The 25490-nt window shown below is 42.9% G+C and overlaps 1 protein-coding gene and 1 pseudogene across 4 annotated transcripts in view; both read left to right on the top strand.

Moving 5' to 3' along the window:
* The window catches only part of LOC144604713 (cadherin-12-like), a 576800-nt gene that overhangs the window by 538963 nt on the left and 12347 nt on the right, over positions 1-25490 (top strand). For all 4 annotated transcript variants that reach the window (XM_078419376.1, XM_078419367.1, XM_078419374.1 and 1 more), the window contains one exon: positions 12444-12565. In XM_078419376.1, coding sequence (XP_078275502.1) covers positions 12444-12565 — 122 coding nt within the window. The remainder of the gene's footprint in view (positions 1-12443; positions 12566-25490) is intronic.
* Positions 10070-10186, top strand: LOC144611155 (U6atac minor spliceosomal RNA; annotated as a pseudogene).

Here is a 25490-nt window from a genome sequence, read left to right as displayed (position 1 = left end):
GTGTGCATGGTCACAGTATCCTCTTCCCCATTTCCTGACCTTGGTGCTCAACAATTGTCCCACTATCCAACCCCTCCTTCACTGCCCCCCTCCCCCAGGGCCGTCTTTACAGCATTATGGGCCCCGGGCAAAGCAGTGTACTGGGGCCCCTACGACAACTACTCACAGGAATAAAAATGTAAATGGTCGATAAAATTAAACATATATTTATTTTATTGGCACCCAACAAAATCGGTGTTGAAACATTAAAAACATGTTGTACAGCAACAACTAATCAACATGATAAACATTTGAACAATACACGAGGCTTGAAAAACACAATAATACTCAGTAAGCCATACAGATTAGATGTCACAGTATGAAATTACTACGAATTTCTTATTATAACTGACCAACTGTTACTCTCCGCCACCCCCCTTTCCCCAGCACCCCCATTTCCCCCACTCTCACTTCCCCCCCACCACCAACCCCCACCCTTGCTGTCCCCCTCCCCAGTCCCACTCTGCCTCCTCCCACCCCCACTCTCTCCTCCTCCCACCCTCCCCGTCGCCCCCACCGTTACTCTCCCCCATCCCCCTTTCCCTACCAGCCCCCCCCCCTGTCGTGCCGGCGAAAAGCACTTACCGAAAAGCACTTAGCGATGGACTTAGGGTGCTACATTGTTGCGAAAAGCACTTACAGATCGCTGTGAGAAGCACTTAGGGATGGAAAAGCAAAGCACTTAGGGAGCTAATTGTTGCGAAACAGATCGCTGTGAGAAGCACTTAGGGATGGAAAATGTTGCGAAAAAAACACTTAGGGACCGAAAATGTTGCGAAAAAAGCACTTATTGAACCTACATTTTTAAAGTAGTATTTATTTATTGCAAGTCACTTAACATACACAGATCAGCATGGGGCCCCTATGCTCGTGGGGCCCCGGGCAAGTGCCCATCAGGCCCATGCGTTAAGACGGCCCTGCCCTCCCCTACCAGCCTATATCCCTCCCTCTGGCTTTACATTTCACTCCTCTTTCAGATCTCCTCTCTCTTTATCAACGCCATTTGGTCTCATTTTTTGACTCCTTTAATCCCCTTTATTCACCATTTTGCATACTTTTCATCTCTAGCTTTTGTCCACCCATGTTCCAATTAAAACCTCCCTTACCTGTAGAACATAGAACATAGAACAGTACAGCACAGGAACGGGACCTTCAGCCCACAACATTTGTGCTGAGCATGATGTTAAGTATAACTGATGTCATCTGCCAGCACATGATCCATATCCCTCTATTCTGTGCGCTTCCATGTGCCTATCTAAAAGCCTCTTAAACGCCACTATCGTAACTGCCTCCACCACTACCATTGGTGTGCGTTCCAGGCCCCCACCACTCTCTGCTCTGCACTTCTCCATTTATCTTTCCCCTTCTCACCTTATAGCTGTGCGCTCCAGTGTTAGACATTTCCATCCTGGGAAAAAGGTTCAGACCCTCTACTTAATCAATGCCTCTCATAATTTTATATTCTTCCATCAGGTCTCCTCTCAACCTCAGACGTTCCAGCTAAAATAAACCAAGTTTATCCAACCTTGTAGCGGGAACCCTCTAATCCAGACAGCATTCAAGTAAATCTCCTCTGCATTGTCTCCAAAGCCATTATTTTCTCAATGGTGTTAGGTTAGGTAAGGGGGAGGTGCAGTGAAACCTGGGTGTCCTTGTACACCAATCACTGAAAGTTGGCGTGCAGGTACAGCAGGCAGTGAAGAAAGCTAATGGCATGTTGACCTTCATAACGAGAGGATTTCAGTATAGGATTAAAGAGGTTCTTCTGCAGTTGTATAGGGCCCTGGTACGACCACATCTGGAGTATTGTGTACAGTTTGGTCTCCTAATTTGAGGAAGGACATCCTTGTAATTGAGGCAGTGCAGCGTAGGTTCACAAGATTGATCTCTGGGATGGCGGGACTATCAGATGAGGAAAGATTGAAAAGACTAGGCTTGTATTCACCGGTGTTTAGAAGGATGAGATGGGATCTTATAGAAGCATATAAAATTATAAAAGGACTGGACAAGCTAGTTGCAGGAAAAATGTTCCCAATGTTGGGCGAGTCCAGAACCAGGGGCCACAGTCTTAAAATAAAGGGGAGGCCATTTAAAACTGTGGTGAGAAGAAACTTTTTCACCCAGAGAGTTGTGAATTTGTGGAATTCTCTGCCACATAGGGCAGTGGAGGCCAAATCACTGGATGGATTTAAGAGAGAGTTAGATAGAGCTCTAGGGGCTAGTGGAATCAAGGGATATGGGGTGAAGGCAGGCACGGGTCATTGATTGTGGACGATCAGCCATGATCACAATGAATGGCGATGCTGGCTCGAAGGGCCGAATGGCCTCCTCCTGCACCTATTTTCTATGTTTCTATGTTTCTAAGCCTCAACATCCTCCCTGTAATGGGGCGACCAGAACTGCCTGCATTACTCTAAATCGCACACAATACTCCAATGACCTGTATCCAACCATCACTTGCCTGGCTTTGTTCCTGCCCCATCTCTTTTTGAGCTTTTTTTCTCCCACTACATTCAGTCTGAAGAACATCACCTATCCATGTCCTCCAGAGATGCTGCATGACCCGCTGACTTACTCCAGTATTTTATGTTCTGCGCAAGATTCCAGCATCTACAGTTCCTTGTGTTTGTATCCAGTTATTTTAGCTTCCAGAGCAAAATATCAAGATTAAACCAACAAGAGAAATCCTTATGTTGTTGTGTGGTTGCACAAAATTCTGGGTATAGATGTGTTGATATAATGATGGTTTATTGCAAATGCAAGACTACACCTTGTTGAAAATATTTTAATAAAAGCCACTGGCTTCTGAACACAAACAGCAATGAGAGTTTGTAGCCATAGTGTTGAAGTGATATAACAATGATGATTTTTACACACAGACTGTGACAGTAGCCTAGCTTTTAATGTGGCAGATATGTCTTGCAGGGGAAGGGAATGCTACATGATGATATATTATTCTGCACTCGTGATTGCAGACGATTGAAGGTCAATGCTCCTTAGGTTTTAAAAAAAATCTATTTCTAACCAGAAAACTCACTTATCAGTCCTGTTAATAGGTGTCACATTTGCAGTCTATATAAATATGCGCAGATCAATATAGACCAGCAATAGGTCTTTGGGCCCCAAATTTCTGTATCAAACATAGTGCCAAATAAAACTGAGGCATTCTATCTGTACATGATCCATTTCACTCTATTCCCTACATACTTTTGTGCCAATCTAAAAGTCCATTAAACACCGCCATAATATCTGCTTCCACCACCACTCCTTACAGTGTACTCCAGGCTATGCTCTAAAAAACATTCCCGGCACATCTCCTTTAAGTTTTCCCTCTATGATTTTGAAGCCATGGCTTTTAGTATTTAATATTTCCACCCTGGGACAAAGGTTCTGACTGTCTAGTCTATCTATGCTGCTCCTAATTTTATAAAGGTCTATCAGATCTTCCCCCAACATCCAGCACTCCTCAGAAAAGAATGCAAACTTTTCCAACCTCCCCACAATGTTAATCCCCACTAATCATGGCAGCATCCTGGCAGCACCCTCTCCAAATCTTCAACTTTCCTCCTGCAAGGGGCAACCAGAACTGCACACAGTACTCCAAATGCAGCCTCTCCGAAGTTTAATTGGGCAGCAACATGACTTCCTGACTCTTATACTCACCATACACCTTCTTTCCACTTTATCCATTATGTTATCCCTTTCTGGGAGCTGTGGATTTGAACATCAAGATCCCTCTGTACATCACTGCTGTTGAGTATCCAGCCATTAGATGTTCTCCCTCTAACTTCCTGTCTCCACCTATATCCTTCCTTTGTCCCGCCCCCCTGACATCAGTCTGAAGAAGGGTCTCGACCCAAAACCTCATCCATTCCTTCTCTCCTGAGATGCTGCCTGACCTGCTGAGTTACTCCAGCATTTTGTGAATAAATACCTTCGATTTGTACCAGCTTCTGCAGTTATTTGCCTACACAGCCATTAGATGTGTACTTTCACTTTACATTTGTGTAAAGTGCACACTTGCTTGGATTACACTTCACCTGCCATTACTCCATCTATACCTGTAACTGAATCGAGAACCAGAGGACATCGGTTTATGGTGAGGGGGAAAAGACTTAATAGGAACCTGAGGGACAAACTTTTTTTCACAAAGGATGATAGGTTTATGGAACAAGCTGCCAGAAGAGGTAGTTGAGGCAGATAATGTCACAACATTTAAGAAATATTTAGACAGGTATACGGATAGGATAGGTTTAGTAGGATTTGGGCCAAATGCAGATAGCTGGGACTAGTGTAGATGGGGCATGTTGGCGAGTGTGGGCAACTTGGGCCGAAAGGCCTATTTCCACCCTGTATGACTCTATGATTCTATATCCTTTGACAGTCTACTTCACCGTTTTGCAACCCCCACCAATGTTCATGTTGTCTTCAAACTTACTTTGCTACATTTCCATCCAAGTCATTTATACATATCACAAACCACAAAGGTCTCTGTATTGATCCCTGTGGAAAAACCACTGGTCGCAGACCTTCACTCTAAATATCACCCTTCAACCATAATCTGCTGTCTTCAATGAGTAAGCAAGTTCTGAATGTAAATGACCAAGTCACCATGGATCTAATGAATTGTAATCTTCCCGATCAACTTCTCATGAAGGACCTTGTCAAATGCCTAACAAAAATCCATGTAGACAACATCCACAGTGTTGTTGCTGATCATCGGAACTCTGACAACTTGCATTCATTTCCCAGATACACTTTATTTACTTGTTCACAAGGAGAGCACCAGTCCCAGTTAAAATACTGCTCTAAAGTTCTGCTTGTAAGTATCAACTTTTATACAGACATTGAACAAATGAAATCTTTTGCACACTCTAATTCCTTATCACCAATCACAATACTTTCTAAAAAAGCACTAATATCTGATAAAAAAACTACATGCTATTCAAACGAATAGTGACAGAATAGAGTGGATGTGGAGAGGATGTTTCCACTAGTGGGAGAGTCGATGACCAAAGGACCTAACCTCAGAATTAAAGGGCATTCCATTAGGAATGAAATGAGGAGGAATTTCTTTAGTCAGGGGGTGGTGAATCTGCGGAATTCATTGCCACAGAAGGCTGTGGAGGCCAAGTCAATGGATATTTTTTAGGGCATAGATAATAGATTCTTGATTAGTGCAGATTGGGGGAAGGCAGGAGAATGGGGTTAGGAGGGAGAGATAGATCAGCCATGATTGAATGGCAGAGTAGACTTGATTGGCCAAATGGTCTAATTCTGCTCCTATCACTTATGAACAATCACCTATTTAATCTTTGAAAAGAGCTCTCAAGGACCTTGTGCTGTAAGGTTATAGTGAATCACCCATCAAAGGATGATGCTCAATGACCTCGTGCTGTACAGCTGTAGCTAGTTGCCCACTATCTTAATCTTTGCTATATTACAGCTTTCACAACTACCCTACCCTCATCAATCACATTTAACGCCCCCTCAAAAATCTCTGTCTAGTTCCTAAGACATGACTGGCTGCAGACAAAGCCATGCTGACCGTCCCTAATTAGTACATTTTCTAGCAAATGTGAGTAAACCCGATCCCTAAAAAATCTTTAATAATTTAACCTACCTGTTGACATTGTTATGTGGTTCTCCATCTGGTGGTAGATAAGATTACTGACAGGAATTGTTTTCCAACATTTGTGCAATGTCTGATCTTTTAAAATCTGTTGCTATTATCGGGTCTAGCTAATATTTTAAACTCAACACCTGCAGTATTGATTCTCTGCTACCCTCTAAAACCTTCCAGTAGGTATCAGTTAGGTTTGGGTATTAAATGCTTGCCATAAGGGCGGCACGCTCGCGCTGTGGTAGAGTTGCTGCCTTACAGCAATCAATCAATAGTCGTTTATTTGTCACATACACATAAATGTGTAGTGAAATGAAAAATTACCCGCAGTTCAACAATAAGACCAATAAGAATAATCAATAAAAATGCAATAACACATACAATCATAAACTAACACCAAACAAAAGAAACATCCATCACAGTGAGTCTCCTCCAGTCACCTCCTCACTGTGATGGAAGGCCAGAATGTCTTTTTCTCTTCCCTGCTGTCTTCTCCAGCGGTCAGGCTGTTGGAGTTGCAACATCGGGGCGGTCGTGGCGCCCGACATTGAAGTCCCCAGAGAAAATCCCGCGGCATATTTCAGGCCGCGCCGGACGGTGAAAGGTCCGCGGCAGACCGACACAAGCCCCGCGATTCGGGGTGGGCGAAGACGCTGTCGCTGCCTCTGCCGGAGCTCCCGATGTCGGCCTCCACCCAGGGGCCTGCGGGCTTCCGACGTCCAGGCAGCCCGCACCGAAACCTCCGGAGACGAGTCGCAACCGCTCCCGTAGCATCCGAAGGCAGCCAGCGCCGCAGGTGGTGAGTCCGGGCCGTGGGCTATACGAAACAGAGCCCAGGTGGTCCCAGCCGGAGGCCGCCAGCTCCAGGTGCATGGACGGTGGTAGGCCGCAGCGGGAACGGAGACACGACACAGAAACAAAGGTCGGGTCTCCGCTCAGGAGAGACAATTTTACAGTTCCCACCCCCCCCCCCCCCACCCCACATAACACACAACCACAAACACCACATCATATTTAAACTACAATTCAGACAAAAACAACAAAAAAACACAAAAGACAAACGGACTGCAGGCAAGCCGCAGCTGCGAGGGCAGCGCTGGCTCCTCCTCCTCCTCCTCCTCCTCCTCCTCCTCCTCCTCCTCCTCCTCCTCCTCCATTTACAGCACCAGTGAACCGGCATCGACTGTACGGAGTTTGTACGTTCTCCCCGTGACCGCATGGGTTTTGTCCGAGATCTTCGGTTTCCTCCCACACTCCAACGACGTACAGGTTTGTAGATAATTGGCTTGGTATAAGTGTAAATTGTCCCTAGTCATCATCTTCGTATGGCATGCACAGAATAAAGTTGTAGGTCAAGGGTAGACATCCAGGCCAGGGCAGCATCAGTTTCTGGGTGGATGGCCTTGATGCCACCAGAGAAAAGCCTCGGTGAGCAGTCATTCACAATGTGTGGGATGGTCTGGTCTGGATATCTGCAGTCGCAAGCAGGGCTGTCTGTCATTCCCAATCTGCAAAATCTAATAGATTGTCCCTAATGTGCCTAAGGTAATGCTAATGTGCGCGGATCGCTGGTCAGTGTGGACATGGTGGGCCGAAGAGCCTATTTTTGCAATGTCTCTCTAAACTAAACTAAACTAATATGCCATCTATATACTAAAACTCTTGTTTGTTTGTTTGTTTGTTTGTTCCTGAACTAAAGCCAAAACAGTACACAATAGCGTGACAATTTTAAGCCCACCTTACTCACTGTTGTCCCTTTGGTGCTAATGGAAGAAGTTTCATTGAAATCGGTTATTTTTAAAGTCATTCACATTTTAAAGTTTAAATCTATCTCCTAGGAAGGGAGGATGGAGGGAAGATTTGAGGGGGATGGAGTGGGGGGTAGGGGGAGGGAGGGGAGGAGAAGGGGAGGGGAGGGGGAGGAGAAGCGGAGGGAGGGGGGAGAAGGGGAGGGAGGGGGGAGGGGGAGAGGGAGGGGAGGCAGAAGTGGGAGGGAGGGGGAGGGAGGGAGGGGGGAAGGAGGTGGGGGGTAGGGGGGAGGGGTGGGGGGGAGAGGGGAGGGGGAGAGGGAGAGGGGGAGGGGGGAGGGGGGAGGGAGGGGAGGGGGGAGGGGGGAAAGAGAGGGTACTGCACCAATGCAGCAAAGGTTTAGGCCCAACAGGTCCACCTGATCTAGTGAATAAATAAAACAAAAGGAAACAAAAGCATTACTGGAATTTCTCCACATAAAGAAAATATAAATTATAGATCTTCCTTCAAAATTACGCAGTAGGCAGTCAATTTTGACCTTTGCGTCAAGCAATGTCCACTTACAACATTTCTAATGGGACAAATAGATTTCAAAGATATCTGGCATTTTCTTCCCAGCAACCTGATATGGATATTTTCATTGGATCGTGTAGAGTTTAGATTTTGTAGCAGATTCACACAATCTTAGGGCAGCAATCGGAAACTACGATCACTGGTACTTCAAAGTCCCTACCAGTTACTCTCCGTCCTCCCACTTGATGGACTCTGTGATTGTCTGATGGTGCACTTACTGAAACCATAGCAGAGATGTTTGAAAGTTTGTTCATGCAGTGAAATCCCTCCAAGTGGGCCATTGTAGATGAAAGCAAGCAGTGAGAATATATAACAGATCAACAGGGTGCATTCTTGGGCATCAGTATTTCCTTATTTTACTACTGCTTCAGATTTTATCTTTTCAATAGATTCACCAAATCTGCGCCTTTCATATTTTATTTTAACAATAGATCTCCCAGGCAGTTGCTTCATGCATATTGAAGGGAGAATATCATGCAGAGCAGTCAATAAATGGAAGAAAGCTTAGCTGTTGCTTTCAATTTATGAGTGAAAGGCAGGTTATCACCACTGCCTGCTCTTCCATTGTGTCCATTAACTTATTTAACAATCCCTTTATATTAGAGAAACAACTCAAGTAGAATCACTTCTACAATATATTGCTGCAGTGGAATTCACTCCATTTATATTGCAAGATGCACTCGATAGCACCTGCGGCAAATATTACACCGGCTTTATGTGTACAGTTGCTGAAAGGTCACAAATTATTACTTCCCACCAGAAACTTTGCAGATGACCAAGGCCTAATGAAAACAGGTCTTGATGTGAGACTTCACACAACAGAGCTAGCCAAAAATGCAGACTGATGCACATGTCTGCATTTTTTTAAAATTAGCTCTATATAAAAAACAAACTGCAAAGCAGCATTTAGAAAATGATAAATTATAGGCGAGCCATGTTGAAAAGATATTGATTTGGAAATTTGAAATGAGGAAATAATAACAAGGAAGTTGTATGAAAGAAAAATTGAGGGTGGTTAGGTCACTGACAATGTAAAGGACTAAGTGACTATTCCTTGGTTTTATTGTAGAAACATAATGATGAGGAATTGTATAAGTGAGGTGGCTCAGTAAAAAGTACGGTATTTTAAAGTCTTGAAAAGGTTTATGCTGTTATTGCCAGGGATCAATTCTTTCCACGGTCATACACAATGTGGCTGAAGAAGGCAGCTCACTGTCACCGCCACCAGGCAGAATAAGCAATGGACAATAATTGCTGGCTTGGCAAGTGTAGTTCACAAACTGTGAAGATGCATAAATCATACGAGAGAAAGATTTGGAGGATTTAGTTAATAGGATTGTGAGAAGAAGGATATTAGAGTAGTGATGCTGATTTTTTTTTGTCAGCAAATTTAACATTCAAATCAGCACTGAAGCCCAGGAATTAAATTTGTTTTTTTACGTATGTCGAAAGAAACTGCAGATTGTTACCTGCAGATGCTGGTTAATACCGAAGATAGACACAAAGTGCTGGATGCTGCTGACCCCCTGGTTACTCCAGCACTTTTGTTTTTGTTATACCACTTGTAACCCCAGGTATTGATATTTCTAGTTCAGGACATCCAAAGGTTTGTGAACAGCTTAATTTCTGTTCAGACCTCTATCAAACTTCAAAAACGAAACAAACATTTGCTTGTTTAAAGTGAGGTGGACTGCAACAGGTGTTTCCAGGTGTTTGACTGCTATTTGCCCGTCTAGCCTAATCATTCTTGTAAATCATTGGGAATATTTGATATCAGGTACCTTATTACTGAGTTAGAAATATTTGTTATTTTGAAATGTTATTAAACATTATTTAAGTTACCAAAGGATTCTTCCTCAAAATTTTTGTGTGTATATTAGAGCCCTTGATTTTTGAATGATAGGCATTCTTCAATGTGGTTAACAGCTTCATGATTTTCATCAGCAATCCAATAGTACTCTTTCGACTCAGCAGGGAGAAGAAACATGAACAAAAACAAATTCCCTGGAATAAAGGCAGGAAGCTCTGCGGCTGTCTCATTATATTAATTTTAGAAACTTTCTTTCTCGCAAGCACTTTTCATAAGTGTTGTATGAAAAGAGAGAAGGTTAGCACTCCCCTTGATAAGGATGTAAGGGGCCCCAGTGGCCTTACAACGCACAAATGGTTAAGGCATTGCCATCTACTTAGTGGCAAATAAGGGGCGGCACGGTGGCGCAGCCGTAGAGTTGCTGCCATACAGCGCTTGTAGCGCCGGAGGCCCGGGTTTGATCCCGACTACGGGTGCTGTCTGTATGGAGTTTGTACGTTCTCCCCGTGACTTGCGTGGGTTTTCTCCGAGATCTTTGGTTTCCTCCCACATTCCAAAGGTGAACAGGTTTGTAAGTTAATTGACTTGGTATAAATGTAAATTGTTCCTATTGTGTGTAGGATGGTGTTAATGTGCGGGGATCGCTGGTCGGTGCGGACTCGGTGGGACGAAGGGCCTGTTTCCGTGCTGTATCTCTAAATAAAAACTAAAGACCATTAGTAGGAATTTTGCAGTTTTCTTTACAGCATTTGTTGCTAATAGAGTCAGGTCAATAGATTCAAAAGAAAATTTCATTGCTTCTGGGTCAACTGAATACACATCAACAAACAACTTCAATTCTTCCATGTTTCCACACATCACAGCAAAAGTAAATATTGAACAATCATCACAGTTCCAAGCAAGGCTTGAGTTACCGTTAGGTAAAAATAAAGTGTTTACAGTCAGCAAAATAAGACAGATTACTTCCATGAATTTATGTATATGAAAATTTCTAGTAATTCGGAAAGTTATGATTTGATTGAAGAAGTATGGCACTAATTGTTCAACAAGATAGGCATTAAGGTAATTACTGAAAACAGGATTGAAAAGTTACTTAGCATTTGTGTGTGTGTGCATGTGTTTGTATACGTGTTAGTAGCGAGGAGCAGGACATAGACCTTTACCATTGTAAAAACATTAATTTCTGGCAACAGCAAACCAAACATTCCTGTGCCACCTTGCCTCAGTTTGTTAAAATACATTAGTGTACACGGTATTAATTTATTTAAGTTGTCAAGTCAAGTCAAGTTTATTGTCATGTACAAGTGCAGTGATGTGCAGGTATAATGGAAATCCTGTTTGTAACATCTTCACAGGCACAGAAAACACAAAAGCATAAACTATACATTAATTGCATATCGATTCTACATGCCAATGACAAGAAAGACTGCAAAATTAACAAATATTGGTTGGTGTTATATTAGGGTGGTGTGGGAAAGCTTAGTGGAGAGAATAGGCAAGTGAAAGGCAGAGAGCGAGAAACTGCACGTATTTTCATGCAGGGGGCCTGACAGGTAAGGCAGATGAGCTTAGGGCATCGATAGGTATGAGCGACTGGGACGTTGTAGCCATGGCTGAAACCTGGTTAAGGGAGAGGCAGGACTTGCAGCTCAATGTTCCGGGGAACAGGAGCTTCAGAAGAGACAGGGGTGAGAGATAAAGAGAAGGGGGGGTTGCATTGTTGGTTAAGGAGGATGTCACGGCAGTGATCAGAGGTGACATTATGGACGGTTCGTCTAGTGAGACTATATGGGTGGAGCTGAGGAACAAGAAAGGGATGGTCACCTTGTTGGGGGTGTACTACAGACCCCCGAATAGTCAACGGAAATTAGAAGAACAAATCTGCCAGGAGATTGCAGACAGCTGCAGGTCAAATAAGGTTGGTCTAGTAGGGAATTTTATGTTTTCCCAATATTAACTAGGAAAATCATAGTATGTAGGGTTTAAATAGGCTGCAATTCCTCAAGTGTTCAGGAGAGGATGCATGAACATGAAGGATGCATGGGACAGGTATAGGCAGCTGGGATCAAGTGCATTCCTGGAGGAGTTTCGGGAACTAGGGAGTAAACTGAAAATGATCAGAAGGGCAAAAAGCGGGCAGGAGATAGCTCTGGTGGGTTAGATTCTGACTACAGGTGCTGTGGGTATGTAGTTTGCATATTCTCCCTGTGATCGCATGGGTTTTCTCTGGGTGCTCCAGTTTTCTCCCACACACCAAAGACGAATAAGTATGTATGTTAATTGGCTTCTGTAAATTGTAATTGTCCCTAATATGTAGGATAGTACTAGTGTACAGATCAGGTGGGCTGAAGGTCCTGTTTCCACGCTATATCTCTAAAGTTTAAAGTTTAAAATCTTTAGAACTTTAGTAGGCCACACGTTTTTGGATACTATGAACAAGTAGTCTTGCAAAAAATGGTTCCGTTATTAATGCTATGTCCGATTGTGAAATCGTCAGTAAAAATTCCTTTACAGAAGAATAACTGACAGCTAATATGTACAAGGTGCGTTCAGTAAATAGAAAATTCTTGCTCACAATCATTCCAGCTTTACATTAATTTACTTTTGCTGTTGCTATTGCCTTTTCATGAAATTTTGTTTCTTTTACAGGCAATCCCAAGTTAGTCAGCAAAGTTCCAGTGACCATTCAGGTTTTAGATGTCAACGAATATGCACCAGAATTCTCAGTGCCTTACGAGACCATGATGTGTGAAAATGCCAAGACTGGCCAGGTAGAGTATTAAATGTGCTGAAAAAAGTAAATGTTTTTCATAATGCTTTGTGTGTCAAGGTGAACAGATTATAAATATGGCTGGGAATTCCCTGGGAGCTACTGCTTTTCAGTTTTTGTGGATTGACCAGGATTGTGGCAGAAAACATTGAAAATAGGATTTCTGTCCTACTTCTCGGCAGATCCAAGGAAATTGCAGGAGATAACGTTAATAAGCAGCACCACACAAGGTGCCAAACACTGCTGGAAGGACTGAGCAGGCTGAGTAGCATCTGTAGAGACAAAAATCTTCCCACAGATGCAGCTTTACCTGCTGAAATCATCCATCAGTTTACTCTTTGCTCCTGATCCCACCATCTGCAGTTACCCTGTGTAACCACATGAGACTGCGGGTGATGACGTCCTATTTGAGGGAAAGGATTTGTTTTTGTGGTTGGATATGGACTCATTCTGCTGAAGATAATTTTGTCATTATTTCCATGTGCACTGTTGATGAAATTAATGAGTTGAAACGAGTGTAATCAACAGTTCCAAAAGTCTTCATTCACTGTCCCCGATAGACAATAAATCTATGCTTTTTGCTATTTTTCCCCCTAATTTATGTGGCCATAAAAATACTTTGCAATATTCCCTGGAGTTTTTATTAAAATTCTGGTGTTACACATGCAATGCATGACCTCTGCATGAATTATTATACAAATGTCCATGAGGAATTTAAAGAGATTCTCTGACCAATATTTGAATTTATACATCAAGTAACATTTATCAGAGTTTATCGGAATGTGGTGTGCCGTGCAAACATATTCTTGCAACTTGTAAGATGATCACTCAGTTTAGTTTTAGTTTCAATTATTGTTGTTCTCTTTGATATTTTATAATACTAAATATTAATGTTGGACAACATTAATGTGATCTGTTCACATGAGACATATATTCCTCTGCCTTACCAAGATCGAATGTGCTGAAAAGTTCCTTGTTCTTTATGATGAGGATGTAGATTCAAATACCTGATTGTTGTGTTGCTTTCTGTGATAAGGGCATCACTAAGATTGATAAAAGTAATAGTTTCTGCACATTGAGTGAGCACAATGTGCCTTGCGTTCTTTTCCTTTGGTATAGTGTATTTAATTTTTCATGCATGTGGAAAAGAAATAATCTACCTCAAAGTAGACCTCCAATTTACAAAGATCAGGTAGCGAACCATAATCCATTTCTGCACGACCAGTAAAAGGATTTAAGAACAAATGGTAAATCCTAACACTAGATGGAGTTCTAGGCATGCATTCATCAAATAGTTTGTCTCCCCTTACATAATGTTGTAGTTCCTTTCAGATGATATAGTTTGTAACAATGGTAATATCTTAGATTGAGGATAATCATTATCATACCTAGATCTTAAAGCTATGCAGTCACAGTAATTATTATTTTATTTTACAGATTACACAATATCTCTTAGAACTCTGTGGGAATGTTTTGATGCAAGCAATGCATATCTCATTCTCCTTATTACCATTCCATATTTAATTCCCACTTTGACTCTAATCCATCATAGAGACATACAGCGTGGAAACAAGCCCTTCAGCCCAACTTGCCAAACCGGCCAACGTCCCAGTCCCACCGGCCTGCATTTGGTCCATATCCCTCTAAATCTGTCCTATCCATGTACCTGTCTAACTATTTCTTAAATTGTTGGGATAGTCCCAGCCTCAACTACCTCCTATTACCCTTCAGATTCCTATTGAATCTTTCCTCCTTCACCTTAAATGTAAGTCCTCTGGTTCTCGATTCCCCTACTCTGGACAAGAGACTTTGTACATCTATCTGATCCATTCCGCTCATGATTCTATACACCTCTATAGGATCACCCCTCGATCCAAACACCTACAACACTTAGAGTGAGAAAGTTACCCCGCAGGTTCTTATTAAATCTTGCCGCTCTCACCTTAAACCCATGTTCTCTAGTTTTTGATTCCCTTATCCATTATAAAAACAAAAGTCTATACCCCTAATTAGTTTATACACCTCTGTAAGCTCACCCCTCAGTCTCCTGCTCCAAAGAATAATGTCCTAATCTGCCCAATCTTTTCCCCTAGCTCAACCCCTCAGGTTCTGGCAACATCCTCATAAATCTTCTCTGCACTCATTCCAGTTTAATGACATCCTTTAAATCGAGTACCACGATTGCAACGTGTCGATCGACGAAGGACCACAGGCAGATCGGCGGGGAGTTCATCTGGTGGAACTTCGTCAAGCCAGGGGAGGGGCAAATCAGGCACTCCAGGGTCCACACGACTCGGCACCGGGGTGTCCGACTGCTTGGTTCTGGTCAGGCTCTGCGCAGTCTTCGCTGGGGGAACAGTGCTTCTTAATTGTTCATCATGCCGTCGGCAATGTCCTTCTTGTCCTTGGACAGTGTACATTTTGGTTCCAATGTGAGCCATGATCCTGCCAGCGCACCATTTGATTCGCTTGGTCGTATAATTGCGATAATATACGTAATCGCCAATGTCGAATTTGGACTTGTTCGACTTCGTTGGCTGAGTGCGCGCCGTGTAAAAGTTACGGGTCGGGTTCAAAACTGTTAGGGGAGAGCGCATTTGACATCCGAGCATCATCTCGGCTGGCGTTCGACTGGTATTGCAGTTTGGAACAGTTCGATACTGCTGTAAGAAATCGCGTAATGCCAATTGTTTCAATTTCTTTTCAATTTCTACAGCACGTTTCATGGCTTGCTTGAAAATGCCGACGAGCCGCTCCGCCTCACCATTTGAGGGTGGATGAAAAGGTGTTGCTATCAGATGCACGATTGAGTGATGTTTGCACCAGTCACTGAACATTTGCGAGGCAAATTGGGGTCCATTGTCACTTACGATTGTTAAGGGCAATCCCCAAATGGTGAATAAATCGTCGAGTGCAGAAGTGGTTGTTCCGGTGGTTGGATATTTATTCATTTGAATAACATGTGACCATTTCGAATGGGCGTCCATGACGACCAGCCACATGTCCTCCAGGAACGGTCCGGCAAAATCTATGCGGATTCACTGCCATGGTTGGTCGGGTCGGGCCATGGGGAGGTCTTTTCCGGCGGATTCGGCGTTGTTTCGGCACATGGTTTGCAGTCTTTGCAGTGGTCAGCTATATCGGCCTCGATATTCGGCCACCATTCGCACAATTCCAATGTGTGTCTTGTGCAACATTTTCAGAATTGGCGATCGCAGTTCCGTCGGAATGATCACTCGATAGTCGCGGAGCAGAATGCCATCCCTTGAGGAGATTTCCGTTTGCGCATTCTGGAATGAGCTGAATTCTTTGTCCAGCTTAGGACTTTTCAGCCACCCCTGAGTGACAAAATGTCGTACCTTCGACAAAATGGGGTCTGTGCTCATATAGTTGGCGACCATCCGTGCAGAGACGAGGAAATCGTCGATGACCCGCGTGTTGAGAAAGTTCACGTCCATCTGAATTTCCATAATTGCCTCTTTAACGAACGTCAGGTCGGGTCCAATCGGTAGACGAGACAGTGCATCGGCATTGGCATGCTCGGTAGACTGTCGGTAAATGATGTGGTAATCATATCCCATCATGATCAGAGCCCAATGTTGTAGACGCTGCAACGTCAGGTTTTTTGTCTTGTCGTCCAGTTCCACTTGGAGATGCGCGTCGGAGATGGCCAATTTTGAGAAGTACTGTCCTCCTTGCAGCTTGACGAACAGCTCGTCCACTCTTGGTATGGGGTGTTGATCAATGTGCAATTGAGGGTTTATAGTCACTTTGTAGTCGCCACAGATGCGCACCTTGCCGCAAGGTTTCTGAACGACAACTATGGGTGTGGCCATTCTGAATGGTCCACATGGGTGATAACTCCCGTTTCTTCAAGACAGCAGAGTTCCTTGTCGACAGCGTCCATCCGACTGAACGGAACTGGTCTTGGTTTGAAGAACTTAGGGACGGCATCGTCTTTGAGTATGAGCCGTGCCTTCATCTTTGTGCAATGCCCGAGTCCAGGTGCGAAAACGTCCGGAAACTGAGCAAGAACCTTCTGCAGGTTGTTCTCGCACTTGCTGACCATGTTACAGTCCGTGGTAGATGACAATGACATCATTGATCCATCGCAGATCAAGGGGTTCATGTCAAACTTGAAAGCATGGATCCAGTCGATGGCGCACAGGGATGTACCTTCTTTGCCAACGACAATCAGCGCCAACATCTGTGTCATACCATTACAGGAAACGGCGACAGTCCATTTGCCTTTCGTGGGAATGGCCTGTCGTCCGTATCCAAAAAGGCGAATGATGGCCGGTTTCAGTTTCGGCGATCCGATCCTCTCCCAGGTGTCCTGACCCACTAGCGACACAGCCGCACCAGTGTCCACCTGGAACTGTAGATCAACGTTCCAGACCCGCAGCAAAATCCTCGGCTTGTCGGTGATCGTGGACACACCGAGCACTTCAATAGAAATGGTCTCTGCGATTTGGTCAACTACATTTTGTGCTTTCTTGTTCTTTCTCCGCTTTCCTATGGATTGACACACTGCCTGGAGATGACGTTTTCGGTTACAGGCATAACAAACGGACTCGATATACGGGCACTCACGGTGATGATGAGCAGTTGATCCACACTGGTAGCAGGGATTCGATCCTCCCCCCACACTGTCCCTTCTTCTCCAGATATGCTCTCGGTCGATCAAATGGTTTCTGGCATTCCGGACGAGTCTGACGAACTGTATGCACCACTAGAGGGAGCTTCGATGCTGTATCTCTGGCCATTTTGTGCAGTTCTTTACTTAGCAGCTCGGCCATCTCAGCACACTGCAGCACATTCTTCAATGAGGCGTCCGATTCCTTGAGAATTGCCTGCTGGATGAATGCGTGCCTGCAGCCCATGACCAGCCTATCCCGTAACGCATTGTCTTGTGCACTTTTCGCAGCATTGAGCTTTAAAATCACATGCCTTTGCCTTGGTGCGAAGTTCGGCAAGAGATTCGGTGATAGATTGCCCTTCCTGTTGCACCGTCCGGTAGAAATCGAGGCGAGCTGTGAGGAAATTTTGATTCTCTTTGTAATGCAGCTGCAAAGCCGTTATGATTTCAGCATATGAAACTTCAGTTACTTCTTCTGTAAGTAAATTTTGAAGTAGTGCAAAAGTTTCTGGAAACATTGATGAACACAAGACAGCCTTCTTCCTCAGGTCAGTCGTAATTCTCATACTTTCAAAATAAAACAGCGCATATTAAATACGACGATCATCTTTCTCGCTCGCGATCGAAACGATCAAATTGCAGAGACATGGGGGGTTTTTTAATCGAAAAATAGGCTCTCAATAAGAAAACAGAGTAATTTGCAACCAACAAATGAAGTTGGTTTTAGATGCTCCTTTCTAAGACTAAATATTATGAGCTATTGAATCCTGACATAAAGCCCTCGAGCACTATATACACTGAGTGTCCAGACATTACAGCTTACTTTTCGGGCCCACAGTAAATTAAATTATTAACAAGAGGAATTATATCTCTTTGAAAATATAAACCTTCCAAGCTAACTGTAAATATCAAAAGACAATGATACTGTAATCGTTAGTGACTTCAGTGGCATTGAATTTACAAATGTCTTTTAGGCTTGCAAAATTCCTTGAAAAAATAGTGAACATATATAATGACTATTTTGGAAGAGACCTGAAGACTGAAATGATAGAGTTAAAAAAATATTAATACTAAAACTAATAGTAATGAGTGTAGCCTTAGCCTACAGAATGATATTGAATAACTAGTACTTAATCCTGATAATTTGAGGTGGGTGGAGGCTGTCTGAAAAGGGTAGAACATACACAATGAATGGTAGGGTCGGAGGGAGGATTGAGGATAAAAGGAACCTTAGTATCCATGTCCAAAGGTGACTGTGTGTGGCAAAAAGTGTAGATAGAGCAATAAAGAAGGCATATAAGATGGTTGCCATTATTAACATAGAGTTTCAGAGTGGAGAAGTCTTGGCAACTACAAATTCATAAAACATTCTCTCAGTCTGAAGAAGGGTCTCGACCCAAAACGTCACCTATTCCTTTTCCCCAGAGATACTGTCCGACCCGTTGAGTTACACCAGCATTTTGTGTCTATCTTTTGTGTCTCTTTTCATAAAACATTGGTTACGTTACTGAAATTTATCTTGCATTAAACATTATTCCCTTTATCCTGAATCTGTACACTGTGCATAGCTACATAGTAATAATGTATAGTCTTTTCTCTGACTGGATAGCACACGACAAAATAGCTTTTCACTGTACCTCAGTACACATGACAATAATAAAGTAAGGTAAACTAAACTAAAGCTGGCACATTGTAAGTAGATCTTGATGTCTGATTATTGTAAGGACATGATTACGCTGTGAAGGGTGAAGGCGAGTTTCATTATTGCTTTGCCTGGGATAAAATCGTTTAGTAATGAGGGGGGGCTAGATTCTTTTAGTAATGATGGGAGGCTAGATAGGCTGGGTTTGTTTCTGGGATCTTTAGAGAGAGTGTCTGCACAACATTATGAGAGGCATAGGTAATGCAGATAATAAAATACTTTTCCCCAAGGCAGAAATGTCTAAGACCAGAGGGCGTGGGGCTGAAGTAAGGAGTTAGAGATTGAGGGGGAATCTGAAGAATATATTTTTTTCACTCAGAGTATGGTTGAAATCTGGAATGCACTGTTTGAGAAGGTGCTGAAGGCAGGAACTCACACAACAGTCCAGAGATCTGGATGAGCATTTTAATTCGCACGGCATGATAGGCTGATGAATGGAATTACTGTAGATAGATATGTGATGATGATAGGCATTGTGGGCCAAAGGGCCTTTTAGTGTGCTGTGTGACTTTATGACTCTATTACCCTCAACAAAGCAGGCTTTCACACAAATGAAAACGAGAAGAACCTTGCTCAAGACCCTTCCTTGCAGATGGTGTCATCTTCCCTTTTAAACATCATACAAATATTATGAGGCTTGGTGTTTGTGTGTTCTGCAAAAAATAATCTCTAAATAATCTGATTAATTGTGATGTTAATACATATCAAGCTTAGTATTACACTCACAATATTACTGATGGACTGCAATGGTTAAGATTTTCATCATCAGATGAGTTTCTGTCTTGCGATCTTGCACGGTGTAAAATGTCCCCGGAGACTTTGTTTGACTTCTGCTGATCACCCGCAATAACCACTGTGGAAATTTAGCAGGAATCTAAGAAAAAATGGGGATTTATTTTCACTCATGCTAATGTGGAGACTGGAGAATAGGAGGTAGCTGGTTGCCAGGCAACTGACACGTACGAGCCTTGCTTGCTGCAGTGAAGGCTACCTGAAGCACTTCAAATGAAACATGGTATTTCAACACACCACTGTATAAAACATACATCTACCTTTCTGCCATTTCCGTCACCCTTATATTTACGGGCACGAATATCATTATCAGGTTCGAAGACTCAGTAGCCATTGTTTACTTCGACAAAGAACCCTGAATGTATGCATGCTCCGATACTTATTAACGTCTGCACTGCCATGTGTGGCAGTCATCCCTCTTGCATATGTTTTTGACTGGCAATATGGCAAGTAGAAACATAGAAACATAGAAAATAGATGCAGGAGTAGGCCATTTGGCCCTTCGAGCCAGCACCACCATTCAATATGATCATGATTGATCATCCAAAATCAGTACCGCGTTCCTGCTTTCGCCCCATACCGCTTGATTCCATTTGCCCAAAGAGCTATATTTAACTGTCTCTTGAATACATCCAGTGAATTGGCCTGCACTGTCTTCAGTGGCAGAGAATTCCACAGATTCACAACTCTCTGGGTGAAAAAGTTTTTCCTCATCTCAGTCCTAAATGGCCTACCCCTTATTCTTATTGCTTAAAGTATTGCTTTACAGCCATATGTTATTCTTTCAAATGGTATCTTAAGCCTACCTGCATACCCAATGCTATACATTTAGCATATACAAGTTAGGTTTAATATTAAGAACTGGCCATGCCACTTGGTTTTACTTTAGACACTGCACATACGGCCTTTTATCTACTGAATCAGCTTTGAGCATCAATTTTATTTTCTTCACATTTATACCAACATCCAGCTCCAAATTCTACCTCTTGCCTTCATCATGTCGGGGTGACCTAGTGGTAGAGCTACTGCTTTATAGCTACAGAACCCCGGGTTCGAACCTGACTATGGGTGCTTGTCTGTACGAAGTTTGTATGTTCTCCCCGAGACCTGCGTGGGTATTTCCATGCTGTATCCCTAAACTAAACTATACTAGGGCTGGCTTACAGTGGGCAATTGATCTAACTGCCAGCATGTCTTTGGTATGTAGGAGGACACCAGAGCAGCCAAGGAAAATCCATGTAATCACAGGGAGAACATGTAAACATTACACAGTCAGCACAGTAGTCAGGATTGAATTGGAGTTGATGGAACTGCATTTTTGACAGATTGTTGTACCAATTGTTGTGGTTCAGCTGGAAGTTGGTGCCTTTTGTAAGGAATGCTCTGTTGATAACTAATGCTGGAGCAAGGCAAGGAGCACTCTCCCAAGCTCTCTCATCATCCAATTAAAACAAGATGTTGTAAACAATCAGCAAGTGAAGCAGCAACTCAAGAAAGCAAAATTAAGGCTATGATTTAGGTTCAAGGATCTTTTGTAGGAGAATTCTGTTCCATTGTTATTGTAAATGGCATAGGCCACAATTTCTTATTACATCTGTAACTAAACCAGAAAATGTAGTCAAAAAAATTCAATATCTCATAAAGGAGTTGCATAATCTAGATTATGGGGTACCTGCAATGCAGCCAATCGACTGCTTTGGCGTTTACTGATGGGAATTAAGAGTCTACCTGTCTTCAACTAAGTGAAAATCAAAATATCTGCAGATGCTGGAAATCTGAAATAAAAACAGAAAATGCTAGAAATAACGTGTGAGTCACATCTGTGGGAAAACAAGAAGAATTATTATTTCCAATCAGAGATCCCTTCATAAGATTCTTCTCACAGATGCGGCTGACCTACTAACTATTTGCAGTTTTTCTGTTGTTGTGTCCACCTTCAATTAATATTAGCGATCTAGCATGATCTTTCCCTCCAAAGATAGTAAATCCCTCTCCCCTGCAGTCCTCGATGGTTATCCGTGTACTCTCCCTCTAATTAGTGATGATAATCCAAACTACTCTCTCTCCAGTTAGTGACTGTAATCCAAAATACACTCCCCTTCTTTATATATGATCAGCAGTGAATGATCTTGCTCCCTGCTGAGCAAAAAAAGCCTGGGCCAATACATTAATATACTGCGTAGGAAAGAACTGCAGATGCTGGTTTAAACCAAAGATAGACACAAAAGCTGGAGTAACTGGATGTTTTCAAGAGAGAGTGAGATTTAGCTCTTAGGGCTAAAGGAATCAAAGGATATGTGGGAAAAACTGGAACGGGGTATTGATTTTGGATGATCAGCCATGATCATATTGAATGGCCTACTCCTGCACCTATTTTCTATGTTTCTATGTAACTCAGTGGGTCAGGCAGCATCTCTGGAGAAAAGGAATAGGTGACATTTCAGGTCGACACCCTTCTTATACTAATATAATACCCCTAAAAGATGTTATGTTTCTGTAAACATCTCCAATGGTGTGCCTCTATCACTACATCACCGTGGGTTGATGACAAAAGGAGTGGTTTAATTTGTCACCATATCTGAGAATGTGAAGATCGAGAAAACAAAAAATGTATCATTACGCTTTAAAACTGTTTACTTGTTCAATAACTGAGGAGAAACGTAAGTGTTGAGCAAGTCAACAGCAGAACAATTATTTCTAGTTGTTCAGCAAGGGGGTACGAGTGGCTGAGGGTGTTTACTGGCACGACTGACAGGTTATCTTCAATCCCAATCACCCTTGAGAAGGTGGTGGTGAACTATCCTTTTGAATCACCAGTGACTAGTGACTTTTGAATCGCCAGTGACTCGTGGAGTTCTGCAGGGTTCGGTGCTGGGGCCTCTACTTTTCACTTTGTATATTAATGATTTGGATAAGGGATTGAAGGCTTTGTGGCCAAGTTTGTGGGTGATTCGAAAATAGGTGGAAGGGCAGGTAGTGTAGAGAAAACAGGGACTCAGCAGAAGAACCTGGACAGGTTGGGAGAGTGGGCAAATAAGTGGCAGATGGAATATAGTGTAGCAAAGTTTGGAGTCATGCATTTTGGTAGTAGAAATAAAGACGTGGACTAATTTCTAAATGGGGAGAGAATCCAGAAATTGGAAGTGCAAAGGGACTTGGGAGTGCTGGTGCAGGATTCCCAAAAGGTTAATCTGCAAGTCAAATCGGTAGTAAAGAAAGCAAACATGTATTTCACGAGGGTTTGTATACAAAAACAGGGATCTATAGACAATAGACAATAGACAATAGGTGCAGGAGTAGGCCATTCAGCCCTTCGAGCCAGCACCGCCATTCAATGCGTTCATGGCTGATCACTCTCAATCAGTACCCCGTTCCTGCCTTCTCCCCATACCCCCTCACTCCGCTATCCTTAAGAGCTCTATCCAGCTCTCTCTTGAAAGCATCCAACGAACTGGCCTCCACTGCCTTCTGAGGCAGAGAATTCCACACCTTCACCACTCTCTGACTGAAAAAGTTCTTCCTCATCTCCGTTCTAAATGGCCTACCCCTTATTCTTAAACTGTGGCCCCTTGTTCTGGACTCCCCCAACATTGGGAACATGTTTCCTGCCTCTAATGTGTCCAATCCCCTAATTATCTTATATGTTTCAATAAGATTCCCCCTCATCCTTCTAAATTCCAGTGTATACAAGCCTAATTGCTCCAGCCTTTCAACATACGACAGTCCCGCCATTCCGGGAATCAACCTAGTGAACCTACGCTGCACGCCCTCAATAGCAAGAATATCCTTCCTCAAATTTGGAGACCAAAACTGCACACACTACTCCAGTACTCTAATGCAAAGGCTCTATAAGACGCTGGTAAGGCCATATATAGAATAATGTGAGATCACTCCAGATCTCCATGTGAATGTAGTTCAATAATACTATTAGTAGAGAGCTCCAACATTCAGACCTAGTGAGGTATTTGCAAATTGGAATAATGTATAATTAGTAAGGAAACACAGGTTCAAGAGGTGTGGGAAAGGGTAGGAACTGCAACCCCATGCTTCTTATAAGTGGCTGAGCACATGGTTTAGCTGGTTTTGAAGACGCCTTGTGGATAACTGCAGTGAACCTTGCAGATGATGCACACTGTGGTCACAGTGTACTGTTGCTTAAGGAAATAAACTCAGGGTAAGTGGATAGACTGCCAATTAAGTGGATTATTATTTACTGGATGAATCTGTGCCTCTAGAGTGTAATTGGAGCTGCATCCATTCAGGCATATGGTGAGTTTGGCATTACACTCCCAACTATAACAAACATGATCTTTTGTTGTTGGACATGACTGCAGCCGATGTAAAATCATCCACTCAATTCCTACTGACTTCCATTTTATTGAGGATTCTTGCTGTCAGGCTCAATTAAATTCTACCTTAATTTAAAGAGCAGGCATTCTTTTCTGGCAGTTCTGGTGATTCTAAAATGAGTACTGGTGAGCTACTGCTAACTGACTGTATGCCTTTCGATAATATTAAAACCAGTCATAGTTCACTGTGATGAGATAAGGTTAGTTCAAACTGGACAGAATGACCCTCAGTTCAAACCGTTGCTATATATCTGTTAAACGTGGATTAAATCCCTTTCAGTTCCATGGCTATCTCCTTATTATAGCTTTCTCCTGAATTTAAACTGGTGGCATCATGGACTCTACAGCAGTCACTAACCTTATAGAGCCTCCAACTAGTTTCCCACTGGAGTGACCCTGAATTGCAAGACTAATGGAGAAATGTTTACCTTTTTTAGCCTCCGCTCCGGATCTAAGGACACCCTGACCAGTCGTTGAGCTGTACCTAGCTGACAAGGCTTATGTATGCGTATGTTCAGAGGCTGCTCCAAGTTGCTGAAATGTGCAAGAGAATGTTGCTTAGACTTAACGTTGACAACAAAAGATTCTCTCCCAACAAACACTCAGTGTACAATAACGTTGTTGGCAAAAGAGGCCCAAGTCAAGACCATGTAAAGTGTAAACCACTTTCCATACCTTGGAAGTTACCTCTCAACCACAGCAGCAGGCATCTCAAAAACTGGAGAGAAATCACTAGTGTGGTCTTCCCAAAACCCTCCCTATCCATGGGCAATGAACCAATGTTTATTCTTCTTCCAGCACTGACAACATTAATATTCTCAGATGGCTCTGATAGTCATATCTTGTTATTTGCATATCCAAAACCAAGCTTGGGTAACAGGCAATTCTGGGCTCCCTTACAACAAGAACTTAGCAGATGAACTGAGGAAACAATTCCAGGACATCTTTGAATCTATTGTGCAACAGTGTACGTGTAGGAAGGAACTACAGATGCTGGTTTAAACTGAAGATAGACACAAAAAGCCGGAGTAATTGGAGAGAAGGAATGGATGATGTGGGCAGCCATCAATGGAGGTTTTTAAACACTGTTGCACGAAGATAGACACAAAAGTAGTATTTTTTTGCGTATCCTTTGCATTGCAATGACTGCTTGAAGTGCGATTCAATGGACATCACCAGTTGCTGGGTGACTTCTCTGGTGATGCTCTGTCAGGCCTGTATTGCAGCCATCTTTAGTTTATGCTTGTTTTGGGGGCTAATCCCCTTCAGTTCTCTCGTCAGAATATAAAAGGCATGCTCAATTGGATTCAGATCGGGTGATTGATTTGGCCACTCAAGAATTTACCATTTTATAGCTTTGAAAAAATCCTTTATTGCTTTTGCAGCATGTTTGAGGTCATTGTCTTGCTGTAGAATGAGTTTTGAGGCATTTGTTTGAACTTCA

The sequence above is a fragment of the Rhinoraja longicauda genome, chromosome 2 (genome assembly GCF_053455715.1).
Source record: "Rhinoraja longicauda isolate Sanriku21f chromosome 2, sRhiLon1.1, whole genome shotgun sequence".
Classification (NCBI taxonomy): Eukaryota; Metazoa; Chordata; class Chondrichthyes; order Rajiformes; family Arhynchobatidae; genus Rhinoraja; species Rhinoraja longicauda.
Note: the sequence above shows the minus strand (reverse complement) of the source record. Positions and strands in the feature narration are given on the sequence as shown.